General features: G+C 47.1%; 1 protein-coding gene across 1 annotated transcript in view; it reads right to left on the bottom strand.

Moving 5' to 3' along the window:
* Positions 1-3,275: 3,275 nt before the first annotated feature.
* The window catches only part of LOC142295407 (receptor-transporting protein 3-like), a 39,841-nt gene continuing 26,298 nt past the window's right edge, over positions 3,276-16,818 (bottom strand). Inside the window, exon 3 of the mRNA XM_075338512.1 lies at positions 3,276-3,644. Within this exon, the coding sequence (XP_075194627.1) occupies positions 3,293-3,644 (352 nt within the window). The 3' untranslated portion in view covers positions 3,276-3,292. The remainder of the gene's footprint in view (positions 3,645-16,818) is intronic.

The raw sequence follows: 16,818 nt of genomic DNA, 5'->3' as shown, positions 1-16,818 counted from the left end.
TATGTCCATATGCCACATTATTTGTCTAATCTGTGTTCAGTATTATTTTAGGGTACTAGTATTTATTTAGGCGATATGGCTTAAGGTCACTATTAGTTTAAGTGGTTGGCTGGGGAAAACAAGGGGGTCTGACCGCTATGATCTGAAATGTTATCTCTGGTAAAATGGAATATCAGTGTGTATACCCAACAAATGCTCCATTCATTCTCTATGTGCCTGCAGAGTACTGCTCTCAGCTTTATCTGGCAGATCCATAGAGAAAGAATGGAGTGGTGGTCAGGCATCCGCATTGACACTCAATTTTAATGGAGATAAACCTGCAGGTTCCAGCAGTCGGACAACCATTGATCAATAAGTTATCATCTATGCTGTGCATTGATGATAACTTGTTTTCACTGGAGAATCCCTTTTAAGTAGGTCGTTATTAAATTTCTTGGGTGTAATAGATGGGGCCATTCACTCTATTTGTTATTCTAATTATTGGCTGAAAGCATTGCACATTTTGGGCTAACCACAATCTTATTGAACATGAGAAGATAATTCATAGAAGGGGAGCTTGATTGGGCAACTTGACTATTTTTTTTTCCTAATAATAATCTGAATCTCCGCCTGTGGCTGTCAGGCATGGTTGTCAACTGTCCAGGAATTCCAGAACAGTTCGTAAAAATAGGGCACTTGTTTGCCCTGTCTATAAAATAGAATTTAAGCTGTCCATGATCTTTTTGAATCTGAAGAAAATTATACAGATAATTGTCAGTGTAATTTTCACCATTTTATAGTTTACAGTGAATACACCTGATGTCTTCATATCAGAATTATGAGCGGTAGACGTGTATCACTTATATGTAATGATTTATTACGATTTTCAATGTGTCCCTAAAATGTATGATTTTTTTGACAAGCTGTCCAGAAAAAAATAAAAAGTCTAATTGGCAACCCAGTTGTTAGGGCATGCAGAGAGTATAACTTCATAAATGCTTGAGTGCCATGGGCTTCACACTCCTGTTGTTAGATCTGTATCTGAATCTTTTCCTGGATATCTAGTCATTTAGGACCATCAAAACGGTTTTAGAGTACGGCCACTGCTTATTTGTACCATAAACTTTCTATTGTACCATAATCTTTCCATCATATTCAATTTACAAGAGTAGAATTGAGAAAAATTCTAGTCCTATATTTTTTGCATTAGGAAGCTACTTTAAAGGGAACCTGTCAGGCCGATTATACTACCAATCAAACCAATGGTATGGCTGTGTAGGGCATAGGAAATCAATAGATATGTTTATATTTTTTTTAGTGAGGCCTAAGACACACGGCGTGAAAATCGGAGCGATTGGGATGCGATAAAACATCGCATTCCACTCGGACCAATATTAGCCTATGTGTCAGCACCCATGAGCGATTATTTTCTCAGCCCTAATCGGACCGAGAAAACAATTGCAGCATGCTGCCACTGTATTGCGAGACTCAATCTCTCGCACCCATTCAAGTCTATGGGGTGAGAGAAAAATCGCACTGCAGTCGTAGTACACCGGTGTCTGCGAGTGCAGGGCAAGAATGGCAATAGCCGGCTATGGAGGAGAGAGGGAGATAAATCCCTCCCCTCCTCAGCGCTGGCCTGCCCCTCCTGAGTGCCGCCCCGCCCCCCGCACCTGAGGTCCAATCGCATGATCGGACCTCAGTCGCAGTGACACTCGCATGACACTCGGCTTCTGCTGTGCTGCCAGCGTGAGCAGAGTGTCATGCGAGGATCGGAGTAGATCCCTGTGGGGCCCCGGCATAATCGATATACCAGCACAGACAAATAAAGCTTGCAAATTAACCTGGAAGTGTATTGGGGTTGTCCAAGCACTCGGACTAATTAGCAGTTGATTTCAGAGACTTGCTTTTTCAGTGATGACAGATTAGATTACTAAAGGATAGATATCATTGTTATTATTATTCTATCACCTACACAGATATACCTTTAGTTTGAATAGTAAAATCAGTATAAGTTTTCTTTCAATCATTTACAGCTTTAAAACAATGTCAGTGATTTGAAGATGATATCACTTGATATATTTAAAGAAGACCAAACAACAGGATTTAGCGATATGAAGTTAATGTGGCTTTACACACTGCAACATCGCAAACGACATCGCTGTAACGTCACCGGTTTTGTGCATTACCACAGTACTCAGGCTTTCATTAAAATGGCCCTGGAGACTGCAGATGAGCGTACTGCAATCTCCGGCACCATTTTATTGAACACACTGTACTGAAGACTATAGCCTGCTTTACACGAGTCGATCTATCGTGCGATAGCACGAGCAATCATACCCGCCCCCGACGTTTTGCAGCGATTTGCCCGTGGCGCACAAACTCGTTTAACCCCCGTCACATGCACTTATCTACCGGATGACCTCGCTGTGGACGACGAACGTCCACTTACTGAAGTGGGAGGGACGTTCGGCGTCACAGCGATGTCACACGGCAGGCGGCCAATAGAAGCGGAGGGGCGGAGATGAGCGGGATGTAAACATCCCGCCCACCTCCTTCCTTCCATTAAGCCGGCGGGTGCCGTGGGACGCAGGTACGCTGTGTTCATCGTTCTCGTGGTGTCACACGGAGCAACGTGTGATGCCACGGAAACGATGAACAACCTGCACCCATGAAAATAAACGATATTATGAAAGTTAACGACGAGTACATGACTCACGATTTGTGAGCGATACTGCATCGCTAAAAGGTGTCATATGAGATGACGTTGTGCGCTATGCCGGATGTGCGTCACGAAAACCGTGACCCCAGCGACATATCGAACAATATATCATCTCATGTAAAGCCCGCATTTGAGAAGCATCAGCGTATATGCCATTTTTTTTTACATCTACGCACGCATCAATGCTTCTCAGTCTTCATTGAAGGGTGTTCAATAAAATGGCATTGGAAATCATGGTACGCGCATGCGCTGACTCCGGTGCCATTTTAATGAAGACCTGAGTACTGTGTCAAAGTGCACGCGCCGCCTACAACTGCAATGGCAGCAGGATATCCAAATAAAGAAAAGGGGCAAAGCCAGAGGATGCTGGAGGAGGAGAAATAAATGCGAGGACTCGACCCACAAAGACTCGCCCATTTTGCACCAGTCAATCAAAGTGCAGTGCTTTTCTGCAATTTTGAGTAAAGATATTTCATCAACCAAGCATCGGATCTTTCTATAACAGGTATGCCTGCATTCAGCATCTTATTGCCTGTATGGCGCTGCCATTACCTCATATAGCAAAATCCTGCTGGTTGGTCCTCTGTAACTTTACAACTCATCTTGGTCTTTATTACATATACCATTCATACAAGCTTCACACAGATCGCTCTCATGAGGTTTGGTTCTTACTATTTTATGGTGCATCTTGTCTTGGCTATCACTGTCAGTCTTCTCCTGATAACAATTTTTTCTGATTTTTAAAATTAAAGTTTCCAGTATTGCTTTTACACTTTTCACGTTAAATGTGGGATTAATGAAGTTGTTATTGTCACATTCCCGACACATCTGGCTAAAAGGACGTAGGAGAACAGTGCCAGTCTTGTTTTTTCTGAGACAATAGTGAAAGATCAGTGTGACTCGACCAGAGTTCCAAAAATGAGAGCAATTCAAGCAGGTGAAACTGTAAAAAATGAATAATAATTATAACAGTGATTATATTAATAAAGCTTTACAGTACAATATTAGAGTTGGTAAGGATAATGTAATTTTATTTCTATAGCTCCAACATATTCTTCAGCAATTTATAAATCGGTAGGACATGTACAAACATTGTTACAGACTAACACATTATTCTACAATACCCAAGAGAAGATGGCTCAACTCATATAAGCTGACAATCTATGAGGATGTAAGGGAGTAAGAACAACAGAAGACACACATAACTAATATCTTACAGAGTATGTGGATGAACAATGCCACCTGCTGGTCAAAGGAATAACTAGGACCTCAGTAATACCATAGGTGTTTCCTCGAGGGAAGAGATTTGAAGAGATGCTGGGTCAGATATCCAGAAGTAACCGGAAGACCAAATACTGACTTCAGAAAGAACCTGAAGACCGGATACTGTCTCCAGAAGGAACCCAAAGACCAAATACTGACTCCAGAAGAAACCCGAACACCGAATACTGACTCCAGAAGAAACCCGAACACCGAATACTGACTCCAGAAGGAACCCGAAGAACTAATACTGTGTTCAGAAGGAACCCAGCACTGCCAGAAGATGATCCATGTGAACAGAGTAGCTTCTTCTCGTTCAGTACTCAGTGGGGGGAAAGTTATCCGCCAGCATTGGACTTACGGCTTAGTGAGTTACACTATAGTCCTCTTAGAGGCATTGCGCTAATAACTTAAATTAGTTGGAAAAGTGGGATTGTGACTAAAGCCAGAGTGACAATGACGCTTCCCCGACAGAGACTGTGACTGAGTTAACCGTACTATTTTCTGTTATCCGGTGTAATAAGAAATCATATATACCAATATTGCATTAAGATTTTGTGTAGCTCTTATGTTTTAATCTGTATTTTTGTAATTACTCGTACTGTTCCCTTATTGTACATTAACAGCAATACGTCATTATTTGTGTGAAATAAATTTCTGTTGTGAGTCCCCATTGAGTTGCTTTTACTGCGTTGTTTCATTATTGTACTTGGGGGAGGCAAAAACATGTTGTGTATGGTCTAGCCATGATTATAATGAATAGGGCAAATAAATCTGCATGGGGTCAGTCTCTAAACCCAACAGATCAAAGAGAAGACCAGCCTATTTGAAGCCAATCACTTGCAACGACAGTATATTTAAAATCATAAATTTATTCCATGTATTTCTAGGAGTTAATTACAAATTTCTATTCTGGTAAGTTATTGTTCTTGTCTCACTCTTATTAAAAATCCCATTTAGTACACACAGAGATAAATCTGTGGCAGATCTGTGGTTGCAGTGAAATTGTGGACAATCAGTGCCAGGTTTGTGGATGTGTACAAATGGAACAATATGTCCATGATTTCACTGCAACCACAGATCTGACAAAGATTTATCTCTTTGTGTGACGGGGCCTTAAGAAACTACTGTAAATTGAATATATGTGCCACATAAACTACTGGGATACTGTATGGATAGGAATAAATTCCTCATTGGTGTTGAATATGAACAGGGCTGGCATCACCACCAGGCACATATGGGCAAGTGCTGGGGTCCTGGACAAATGAGGGGCACACTCACTGTCGGCAGGAGGTCACTATCTTTTTTGTAGTCCTCGGGCAGATTCTCAGGGACCGCAGTGCTCAGGCTAGCAGTCACACTTTTCTGGCTGGCGGCCTTTTAACCCGCCAAACATGTGCATGCAGCATTCACTGCTTAACTCTGCGTGCATATGCATTCAGCACTGGGTTCATCTGTGAGCAGTTAGCGGGTGATGCTCTCCCATTCCACATATAATCAGGAGTGGCTGCACCAGCATCCCCAGTATGTGTATCCTCCCCACTGGCTCCAGTAACGTGTATGCTTCCCACTGATCCCATTAACATGTATTCCCCCACTGTCTGTGTGGCGCCCCTGACCTGGTCAGGCACCACTGAGTACTGCACCCATGCTGGGGACAGTACAATACAGGTAATCCAGAAGGCTGACCGGGGTGTGGAACACAGGCGCATAGTAATCAGCTCTCACACATGTACCCATGAGAGGTCCCCTGGGGATCCCAGGAGGGGGAAAAGCCTTGACCTTCACTGGAATAGTGGAGGGGGCCAAAAGCCTCCATCTCCTCTCAAGGGGTGTGGTAAGAGAGTCTGGTTGCTAGGTGGCGTAGGCAAGAACAGGAGAGGAGGGGCAGTGAGTCAGTTAGAGCAGAACTCCATAGGGCTCAGTGAGGAGCAGACCTGTGGGGCTGTTGCTGTCTAACAGCGCCCGCGCAGTGGCTACTGACGGGGGAGAACGGTCAACTAGGAGGGCTACCCGAAATCCATCTTCAGCTAGAGAGAGAGCAACGGAGTGGGAAGTAAGGAGACTGCTAGAGAGTACCAGGCCCAAACGGGCGGCAGATCCCGAAGCGGAGATAGATCCAGCTTTCTTTTGCTAAACCTGCCGGTGTGGGGCTCTCAAAGCCCACGCCACAACACCACAAAAGCCGCAGCCACGTAGCCACAGTTAGGGCCCATAGGTCACAGGAGGCAAGCAGCTGGAGTGGCCTGGCCCAGGCGACAAGCACACGGCAAACGAAGGGGAGAGAGGCTTCAGCATCTTCCCTGGGTGACCCCCATAGGGACTAAAAGTCGGGGTCACCCCAAACCACCAAGGGCTAAGGAAGGCGAGTTGGTAGTCACCCTCATAAAGTCAGCCTGAAGGATACCTGGTTCCAACCTGGTTCATCTCAGCTACGCCCGGGCTACTCACCCTGCCATCAAATGTGAGTAAAGCCCTTGAAAGACAGTTCTGCCTGTGTGAGTCATTCTGCGACTTGTAGTACTACGCATCTACACTGGACCCTGGGGCATGCCTCACTCTCAGGAGGCTACTACATCTGACTGCACATATCATCAGCCCCAGGCACCCCTAACCTGCAGTGGCGGTCCCCACTGACCGCAATACTGAGAGTGGCGTCACGATCAAACAGAAGATTTCCTACCAGTGACGGAGATCCAGCCGAGTGGAGTCCCTGAAGGTAATGCACCGACACAGCGTTCGCGGGGCTTCACATCTGGCGTCACGAACAGGATAAGGACTAGACCTGTTCAGACAGGTGACCATGTGCCTGGGCGGTCCGCTTGGAAAATTGGAAGCGCCGCCATATTGCCACCATGAAAAGCGCGCTGAAAAACAACAGCAGCCCGCGCTGGAAGAAGTTACCGCCCACGAAGAGGTGTGGCTACCCAGAGATCCCCTGCAGAGTTCTGACCTCGCTTGTGAAGAGAGCGGAGGCGTCCAGAGACGTCGGGACAGAAAGGAAGCCACAAGCCTGCTGCTGGGAGAGGAGCTGCTGAAAGAGGCAGAGCAGAAACTGAACAGCTTGCTATCAGAGGCAACGGCGAGTCCACAGCTGGAGAGTCGTGCAGAAGAGGGCGCAGAAGAAATGGCGTCTGACCGCAGAAATCCAGAACCGGGCTCCGCTGCCTGGTGGTATCGGGAGCTGGCCCAGTTCTGCGACCGACTGGAGACCCGGGTTGTGGAGCAGATCCGGGAAGAACGAATGGAAATGCTGGAGATGACCGCGGCGGTTCGGGCCTATGAAAGGAGAGCCGCGCGCCGAGTGCCAGACAGGACGGCGATGACGCAGACCCCGATGCTGCCACCGGTGGGTGAGTCGAGTGATGCCCCGGCCAGCGCAAGTGCCCCGACCCCTGCTGCCACGCCCGCGGTCCCCGAAGAGGCGTCCGGTGCGGCGACGCTGAAGCAGGCCGCAGCCACGCCAGGTGCGGCCTTCCAAGCCCCAGCGGCCGCAGCGATGCCCTGCTCGGCCCACCAAGACCCGGTCCCTGCAGCAACGCCCAGTCCGGCCCGCAAAGAACCGGCTGCCACCGCGACCCTCATCCGCGTCGCAGGCGTAACGCTGACCCAGGCCGCCGCCCTGCTAGGCCCGGCCCGCCGAGACCCCACCGCCGCAGCAACGCTCGTCCGCGCCGCAAGTGAGGTGCTGAACCAGGCCGCAGCCACGCCAGGCGCGGCCCGCCAAGCCCAGACTGCTGCAGCGACGTCCAGCCCAGCCTGCACAGATTCCATCACAGCTGCGACGCCGATCCAGGCCGCCGCCATGCCGGGCGCGGCCCGCCAAGACCAGGCCGCCGCCATGCCGGGCGCGGCCCGCCAAGACCAGGCCGCCGCCATGCCGGGCGCGGCCCGCCAAGACCAGGCCGCCGCCAAACAGGGCGCGGCCCGCCAAGACCAGGCCGCCGCCATGCCGGGCGCGGCCCGCCAAGACCAGGCCGCCGCCATGCCAGGCGCGGCCCGCCAAGAAGAGATTACCTCATCATTTACCCCGGCCTGCAAGGCCAGAGCAGACACCGCTCCCCAGTCCAAAGAGGTCCCTGCTAGGAAGACCCTGATAGGAGAGGACCCCGAATACTGGAAGCTGAAGGCTGACCTAGAGGCCCAGTTCCCACAAGAGATGGTGGATCGGTATCTGCTCCCTCCGCATACCCCCAAGGAGATTCAGGCAACCCCTGCAGCCGCGCCAGAGAGTCCACCGCCCAGACCAGCTGAGGACCACTCATCTCCAGCGCTACCACAACCAGAGTGCAGCGAAGAACTAAGGGGGAGAGGAGGCCAGAAAGCTGAGGAGCTGACTCCGGAGCCACCGGCAGTGGAGCAATACTCAGAGCCGGAGATGTTACCCTATTCCCGTTGGGATGAGGAGGACTTGACACCGTCTGCAGATGAAGATCAGCCCAGAAACCTCACTTGGGGCCCTGCAGGCATTGAGGTAACAGCCCAGCAGAACCCAGCCTGCAAGACAAGGCGTCGCAACAGAACAACGCTGTCCCCTGCACCACAATCCCCAGAGCAGAGAGAAGTCACAGCCAGAGACCTACAGGAGAAAAGGTTCCTGAGAAGAGCCAAAGCCCAGGTCAGAGGACCCCTTTGCAGAGGAGTAGTAGAGGATTTCAATTTGAGAAGTGGATATGGATTCATTGTAGCCCCTGGTATCAAAGAAGGGATATTTGTCAACAGAAGAGATAAAGAAACAGATGCAGCAAAGGAAACAGATGAAGATCAAGAAAGAAAAGACAAGGAACCTACAGATGAAACTACCTCAGACGACGACAAAGAGCAAGAAAGCAGCAGGTGCCGCAGCCCTACAGGCCCAAGCCCTGGTATGGAGGAGTAAAGTAAAGAAAGAAGTTATCAGTTAAAGTTTTGAAAAGTTTGTTTTGCAACGTTCTCAAGTTCAAGTAATGTGCCCACAAAAACTATTGTGAGAAAACCATAAACCTTAAGGCTATGAACTGGCTATAGCCACAAACTCTCGCAGTGTAAATAGTTACACCAGAGGGCACCACCACCACCAGAGTCAGCCTGTTTAGGGGCTTGGCTCGTCTGCAACCAGGAGGAGCCCGTCCGTATATAGGGCCTTGGCTCACCTGCGACCAGAGAGCATGCCTGTTTATGGGGCCTGGCTCTCCACCACAAAGAGGGTACCTGGTCAGCACCAACTGTGGAGGCCGCCTCTGCATCCTGCCAGAAGAGGCTGAAGGCGCGGATCCACCAGGCCAGGTATACCCTGAAGACCACCAGCCCATGAAAGCCGCCTCTACATCCTGCCAGAAGTGGCTGAAGTCGCGGCCAACGTGAAAGGGTTTTGGGTGGGTTAACGGACTTGTGGGTGGAGGGTGGTGATGTATGGTACCTGGTGCTTTTAAAAGTTTTATAATGTTTTAATGTTTTATGCATTTTAAAATGTTGTCTTGCAGCCCGAGGACGTGCTGGTGATAACTAAGGGGGAATGTGGCGCCCCTGACCTGGTCAGGCACCACTGAGTACTGCACCCATGCTGGGGACAGTACAATACAGGTAATCCAGAAGGCTGACCGGGGTGTGGAACACAGGCGCATAGTAATCAGCTCTCACACATGTACCCATGAGAGGTCCCCTGGGGATCCCAGGAGGGGGAAAAGCCTTGACCTTCACTGGAATAGTGGAGGGGGCCAAAAGCCTCCATCTCCTCTCAAGGGGTGTGGTAAGAGAGTCTGGTTGCTAGGTGGCGTAGGCAAGAACAGGAGAGGAGGGGCAGTGAGTCAGTTAGAGCAGAACTCCATAGGGCTCAGTGAGGAGCAGACCTGTGGGGCTGTTGCTGTCTAACAGCGCCCGCGCAGTGGCTACTGACGGGGGAGAACGGTCAACTAGGAGGGCTACCCGAAATCCATCTTCAGCTAGAGAGAGAGCAACGGAGTGGGAAGTAAGGAGACTGCTAGAGAGTACCAGGCCCAAACGGGCGGCAGATCCCGAAGCGGAGATAGATCCAGCTTTCTTTTGCTAAACCTGCCGGTGTGGGGCTCTCAAAGCCCACGCCACAACACCACAAAAGCCGCAGCCACGTAGCCACAGTTAGGGCCCATAGGTCACAGGAGGCAAGCAGCTGGAGTGGCCTGGCCCAGGCGACAAGCACACGGCAAACGAAGGGGAGAGAGGCTTCAGCATCTTCCCTGGGTGACCCCCATAGGGACTAAAAGTCGGGGTCACCCCAAACCACCAAGGGCTAAGGAAGGCGAGTTGGTAGTCACCCTCATAAAGTCAGCCTGAAGGATACCTGGTTCCAACCTGGTTCATCTCAGCTACGCCCGGGCTACTCACCCTGCCATCAAATGTGAGTAAAGCCCTTGAAAGACAGTTCTGCCTGTGTGAGTCATTCTGCGACTTGTAGTACTACGCATCTACACTGGACCCTGGGGCATGCCTCACTCTCAGGAGGCTACTACATCTGACTGCACATATCATCAGCCCCAGGCACCCCTAACCTGCAGTGGCGGTCCCCACTGACCGCAATACTGAGAGTGGCGTCACGATCAAACAGAAGATTTCCTACCAGTGACGGAGATCCAGCCGAGTGGAGTCCCTGAAGGTAATGCACCGACACAGCGTTCGCGGGGCTTCACATCTGCAGTAACGTGTATTCCCCCTAGTAATGTGTACCCTCAGTAATGTGTATCCTCCAGTAATGTGAATGCCCCTTATTAACGTGTATGCCCACCAGTAATGTGTATGCCCACCAGTATTGTGTATGCCCACCAGTAATGTGTATGCCCGCCAGTTATTTCTATGCCCCTCAATTATATTTATGCCCCTAGTGATGACTATGCCTCTGTGATGTCTATGCTCCCCATTCTCCTCAGTGGTATCTATGCCCCCAATGATGTCTATGCCCCAGTGACATCTGTGTCCCCCAGTCTCCTCAGTGATGTCTATGCCCCCAGTATCCTCCGTAATGTGTTTGTCCCCAGTGATATCTATGTCTCAGTATCCTAAGTGATATATATACCCCCAGTGTCATCTATGCATCCAGTGATATTTATGCCCCCAGTGAGGTCTATGTACCCAGCCTCCCCGGTAATGTCTTTACCCTCAGGCCCTCATGTGATGTATATCTTTAGCCTCCATGTCTCATGTGATATATATACAGCAGTTTTAGTGTGCACTGTACTTGTCTGCTAGAAGTAATGCTGACAGGCTGGCACAGCAGATATGGCCACACAGTGCACTGACATATCTTTTAAAGTGATGGCCATCAAGCGGCAGGCCCTGCACAGCCACATACAAGCCTGTGGCTGGTGTATTGTCTCATTGTCGTATATCCTGTCATAGCCAAAATTGTTGGCAATCTTGAAATTGTTCTAGAGAATTAAGTTTTTCTCCCACAAAATTCTTGCAGTTCCACGTTTTGTTATACATATGATTATTTCTTTTGTGTGTATTCGAACAACACAAAATAAAACTGACAAAAAAAAGGCAAATTGGACATAATATCACACAAAACCTCAAATATGGCCAAACAAAATTGTTGGCACCTTTGCAGAATTGTAGGCAAACAACTTTGTGTCAACCTTGTGACGCTCATTCAAACTCACCTGTGGCAAGTAAGGCCCTTTTCACACATCCGGCATTTCACCGGATGCCGGATACGGCACGCATGCAGTACAGTACATTCATTTACAGTGGAAGCGCGACACCATGCGGTTGTGTGCTTCATGCACAACTGCATTTGTCCGCATGGTGTCGCACTTCCACTGTAAATGAATATACTGTACTGCATGCGTGCCGGATCCATCATCCGGCGAAATGCCGGATGTGTGAAACGGGCCTACCAAGTGTCGGCAATATGAAAATCACACCTGAAACCAGATAAAAAAGGGAAAGTTAACTTGATCTTTGCATTGTGTGTCTGTGTATGCCACACTAACCATGGAGAACAGAAAGAGAAGAGAATGGTCTATGGACTTAGGAACCAAAATTATTGAAAAATATTAACAATTTCAAGATTGCAAGTCCATATCCAAAGATCTTGATGTTCCTTTGTCCATGGTGCAGAACATAATCAAAAAGTTGACAACTCATGGCACTTTAGCTAATCTACCTGGACGCGGACAGCAGAGAAAAATTGATAAAGGGTTGCAATGCAGGATAGTCCAGATGGTGGATAAACCCCAATCAAGTCCTATAGAGATTCAACCTCTCTTGCAAGCTCAGGGTGCATCAGGGTCTGCATAAACTATCCATAGACATGTGAATGAATTGAAATGCTTTGGCAGGAAACCCAGGATGACTCAACAGCGGACAAGGGACATAAAAAGCTAGATTGCAGTTTGCCAAAACGTACATGAATAAGTCAAAATCCTTCTGAGGCCTGCAACACACATCCGTTTAAAACGTGCGTGTTTGGTCCGTTTCCGTACATACCGGAGATACAACCAAACTTGCACATATTTTTTTTATTTTTAAAGGCACACGTGCGTGTTATTTGATCTTCCGTGTGTTCGTGTGCATCCCACGTGTTTTGCTCCGTTTGGCACGGAAGCATGTTCGTTTTTGGGACGGAGCACGCACACACAGACATAATGTTAGCCTATGGGAGTCCAAATAAAACGTTCCTTGCACGGATGTGTGGTTATGTTGTCCGTGTGAAATGTACGTGTGTGATGCAAAATGTCGTTACTACATGTCGGAAGACAGAGTAACGGGATGAGAATGAACTCGGGTGAACTTCACCCGACTTCATTGTCATGCCGCGGCTCTGTCTGTGTGCCGTGTACTGATTAGCGGTCACCTGTGAAGGATTCACCAGTGACCGTTAATCCCCCAAGTGACTGAAGTTTCCCCCCCTCTCTCATACTCACCGATCTCCGATCACCGGCGCGGCGCTGCACGGCGTTCACACTGCTCCGGCGGCTTTTTCTAATTTGAAAAAGCCGGCCGCTCATTAAACAATCTCGTATTCCCTGCTTTCCCCGCCCACCGGCGCCTATGATTGGTTGCAGTGAGACACGCCCCCACGCTGAGTGACAGGTGTTGCACTGCACCCAATCACAGCAGACGATGGGCGTGTCACCATGGAGTATAGAAATAAATAAATAAATAATTAAAAAAATGGCGTACGGTCCCCCCCTATTTTAATACCAGCCAGATAAAGCCATACGGCTGCAGGCTGGTACTCTCAGGATGGGGAGCTCCACGTTATGGGGAGCCCCCCAGCCTAACAATATCAGCCAGCAGACGCCCAGAATTGCCGCATACATTAGATGCGACAATTCTGGGACAGTACCCGGCTCTTCCAGGGCAAATTGGGGTAATAAGGAGTTAATGGCAGCCCATAGCTGCCACTAAATCCTAGATTAATCATGTCTGGCGTCTCCCGGAGATACCTTCCATGATTGATCTGTAAATTACAGTAAATAAACACACACACCTGAAAAATCCTTTATTAAAAATAAAAAACACAAACACATTCCCTGGTTCACCAATTTAATCAGCCCGACAAAGCCCTCCATGTCCGGCGTAATCCAGGATGGTCCAGCATCGCTTCCAGCTCTGCTGCATGAAGGTGACCGGAGCAGCAAAAGACACCGCCGCTCCTGTCACCTCCACGCAGCAAATGAAGAGAGCCGCGTGATCAGCTGAGCTGTCACTGAGGTTACCCGCTGTCACTGGATCCAGCGGTGGCCGCGAGTAACCTCAGTGACCGCTTGAACAAACAATGTAATGAACATTAATGAAAGTCAACAATTGGCCTATTCGGGTCTCCGCCTACATACAGCCAGCCATAAACAGAACATTTCTGGAGGGAGGGTTTTCTTTCTGTTTGTTTTTGGTTACACTATGTCTGAGAACGATGTTTTACCCCCAGGAGACTGCATATGGCTCTCACCTGGAGTGCCTACACACATCATACAATGAAGCAAGCCTAAGCCTGTGCATTGTAGTCGTTTCATGAATGAAATATCTGCGCACCTGCGATACTTGGCTGAGCTCCGCGAATACCCGAGCCCTCCGATGCTTGATCGAGTAATGAGCAGTGCCAAGCACACTCGCCCATCATTTGTGACATTATGTCCAATTGGCCTTTTTTTCCTTTGTATTTTTGTGTTGTTTAAATATACACAAAGGAAATACATATGTGTATAACAAAATGTGTAACTGTAATAACGTTCTGGGAGGAATACTCCATTTTCTGAAACAATTTCAAGGGTGCCAACACTTTTGGCCATTACTGTAGCATAAGCGATCGGATGATGGCAGATTCAAGTCCCATAAGGGGACTCAAAAATATAGTGAAAAGCAAAAAATAAATGTTTTAAAAAAATACAAAAAAAGAAAAAATATTCAAATTACCTCTCCTTTTTCCCATTAACAATTAAGAAACATAAAACATTCTAGAAAATACACATATTTGGTATCACTGCACTTGTAAAAGTCCAGTCTATCAAAATATAAAATAAACAGCATAACAAGTAAAATCAATCAAAATTCCAGAATTTTGCTTATTTTGTCCAGCGCAACAGTACAAAAAAAGGTAGTACATTGTATGTTCTGTCGTGGAAACCCCTTTCTTGGGAGAGCTAATTTAGGGTGAGATGCAAGGGATCTCCAGATCTGCCAATGTTGGTCCAATTAATAGCGATGCATCGGAGACAAACACAATAACACACAGTCAATGTCCGTGTACCAGGCTTTGTCTGAATCTCAGATGCCCAAACAGTAGTTTATTACAACCACAAAAGAAAAGGGGACGGCTTAGTACATGACCAAAAATGGAATGAAAGTTGGAAATAACAAAATCGTAAATTATGGATCCTGCTGCATTCCTAAAAATCTAGTTCTGTCCAGTTTTCTGGACCTTCAGTAACAAAGAAACTTTAGACAAAGGCCTCTTTAAAGAGACTACACCCAGTGCTATTGCTTTTATGAATAACACTTATAAAGCTAATACAAAAATACAAAATTATTAAACATATATAAATTGCTTAAATGATAATCAAAACTTAATATAAAATATTAACCATAACATTACCGCAAAGTGATATCAATAAAAACAGTCTCTGGGAGCAAAAAAAAGCCCTCACACAGCTCCATATTCCAAAAATAGAAAAGTTTTGACTCTCAAAAAAGTCTCAATTTTTCACCTCATAAATAAAACAAAAATGATGCATGTTTAGTATAGGTACTGTACTGACCTAGAGAATCATACTGCCAGGGCAATTTTCACATAAAATGAATGCTGTAGATAAATTAAAAGAAAAAAAGCTATTGCAGAATTGCAGTTTTTAGCCATTTCAGTACACTTGTAATTTTTTCACAGCTTTTCAGTATATCACATACAAAAATGGATGGTTAAGTACAGCTCATCCTACAAAAAATAAGTGTCACAATGACTTTGGGATAGCGGGGTCCCTAAGCTGTCCCTCAAGCAGGGGACTCTACGTTATCCCTAATCTCAGGGATATTCCTGATGGTGGAGAGGCCTGAGTTTCCTTCCTGGCCCAGCTCCTGACAAGTCCTGATCTGATTCCCCCTCCTCCTAGGGAGGGAAAGGACAGGAGCGTATTGAAACCATAGATAAAAACAGACAAGGCAAAAAACAAAACTTTCTCACACAGTACACACACACACAAAAGGTATAGACAATAACAGATTTGGGAAGAAATCAAGAGCAGGAAGGAAGTACAAAACTCCACTCCAAGCAATGGGCACAACTAAAGCAAAACTTTCACCAAAGAGTCTGGGACACCACACCTCACAGACCAACATAGAACAAACTATAGATGGCATGGCTAGAAGGATTCCACCATAACTAGGAGGGGAGCAGGTGTGATAGGTCTCCCTACAACATGTTATTAAAGGATCAAGCAGGCTAGCAGAGATTAACTATTGCTAGTCTGCCTACGAATCAGCACACAGCATTTTGATGCCCAAGTCTGTAGTCTGATGTTTTCCGAGACAGTCAATGAAGAAATGAATGTCTTTCTTCTCCTCACCTGTGCTCTGATTTTCGCATGTGTGAGAATCAGATAGCAATAGAATGACTCTTGGCTCATGCTCGCAGCAGAGTTTGAGCTCAGCATATCGGATTTATTCTCTCGCATCCATTGCTATATGCTATACCCCGGCCTTACTCTGAAACACTTCAGTATTTCAGAGAAAACATTTTATGAAAAAATTGGCTGGGTATAATTTTTTCTCGGATGACTAGTCCAAGGCAAGTCCCTGGTATTCACACACAGACACCTGTCAGATAGGGGATCATGAATCAGCTGACAGGTTGTCTATAACATCATTAAATTCATTGTTTAAAAAGAAATCAATGTGAGGATGTCAACATGAATTGTGGTTTCAAAAGGTATTTTGTGATTCAAAAGAATGAACCAGGTCTTTTTTTAACCCTAGAACGCATACCTGGGGCCTCGCAGGCCTGCTAGGTTACTTGTTTTCTATGGTAGATTTCTATGGTTGCACATTCTAGGGTTAACAGTTGTTTCTCTGGATGAAATTGTTTGGGTGAAGATGAATTCCTGTGATTGTAAATGAAAGTAGAGAAACTGTATATCACACTACTGTGCACTGGGTATGTTCGTGCTTTAAGTGGTTCTCATAGTCTGGAGTCCTATATTAAAAAGGTGCTGCAAGAATTTCTCTGTGAAATTAGAATACGTGAAAGTCTCATATACAAAGTAGAGGGCCCTCCGTACCTGCGTTCAAAGCGACACGTGTAATTGCGTTTACATGGGAGTGAGCTGGAACTCAAAGTCTAATAACATTTATAAGATATGGTAAGAGTCTGCTCTATATCTTATGCCAGTGCAGTGGAAAAAAAGGAGAGG

The sequence above is a fragment of the Anomaloglossus baeobatrachus genome, chromosome 3 (assembly GCF_048569485.1).
Source record: "Anomaloglossus baeobatrachus isolate aAnoBae1 chromosome 3, aAnoBae1.hap1, whole genome shotgun sequence".
In the NCBI taxonomy this organism is placed as follows: domain Eukaryota; kingdom Metazoa; phylum Chordata; class Amphibia; order Anura; family Aromobatidae; genus Anomaloglossus; species Anomaloglossus baeobatrachus.
Note: the sequence above shows the minus strand (reverse complement) of the source record. Positions and strands in the feature narration are given on the sequence as shown.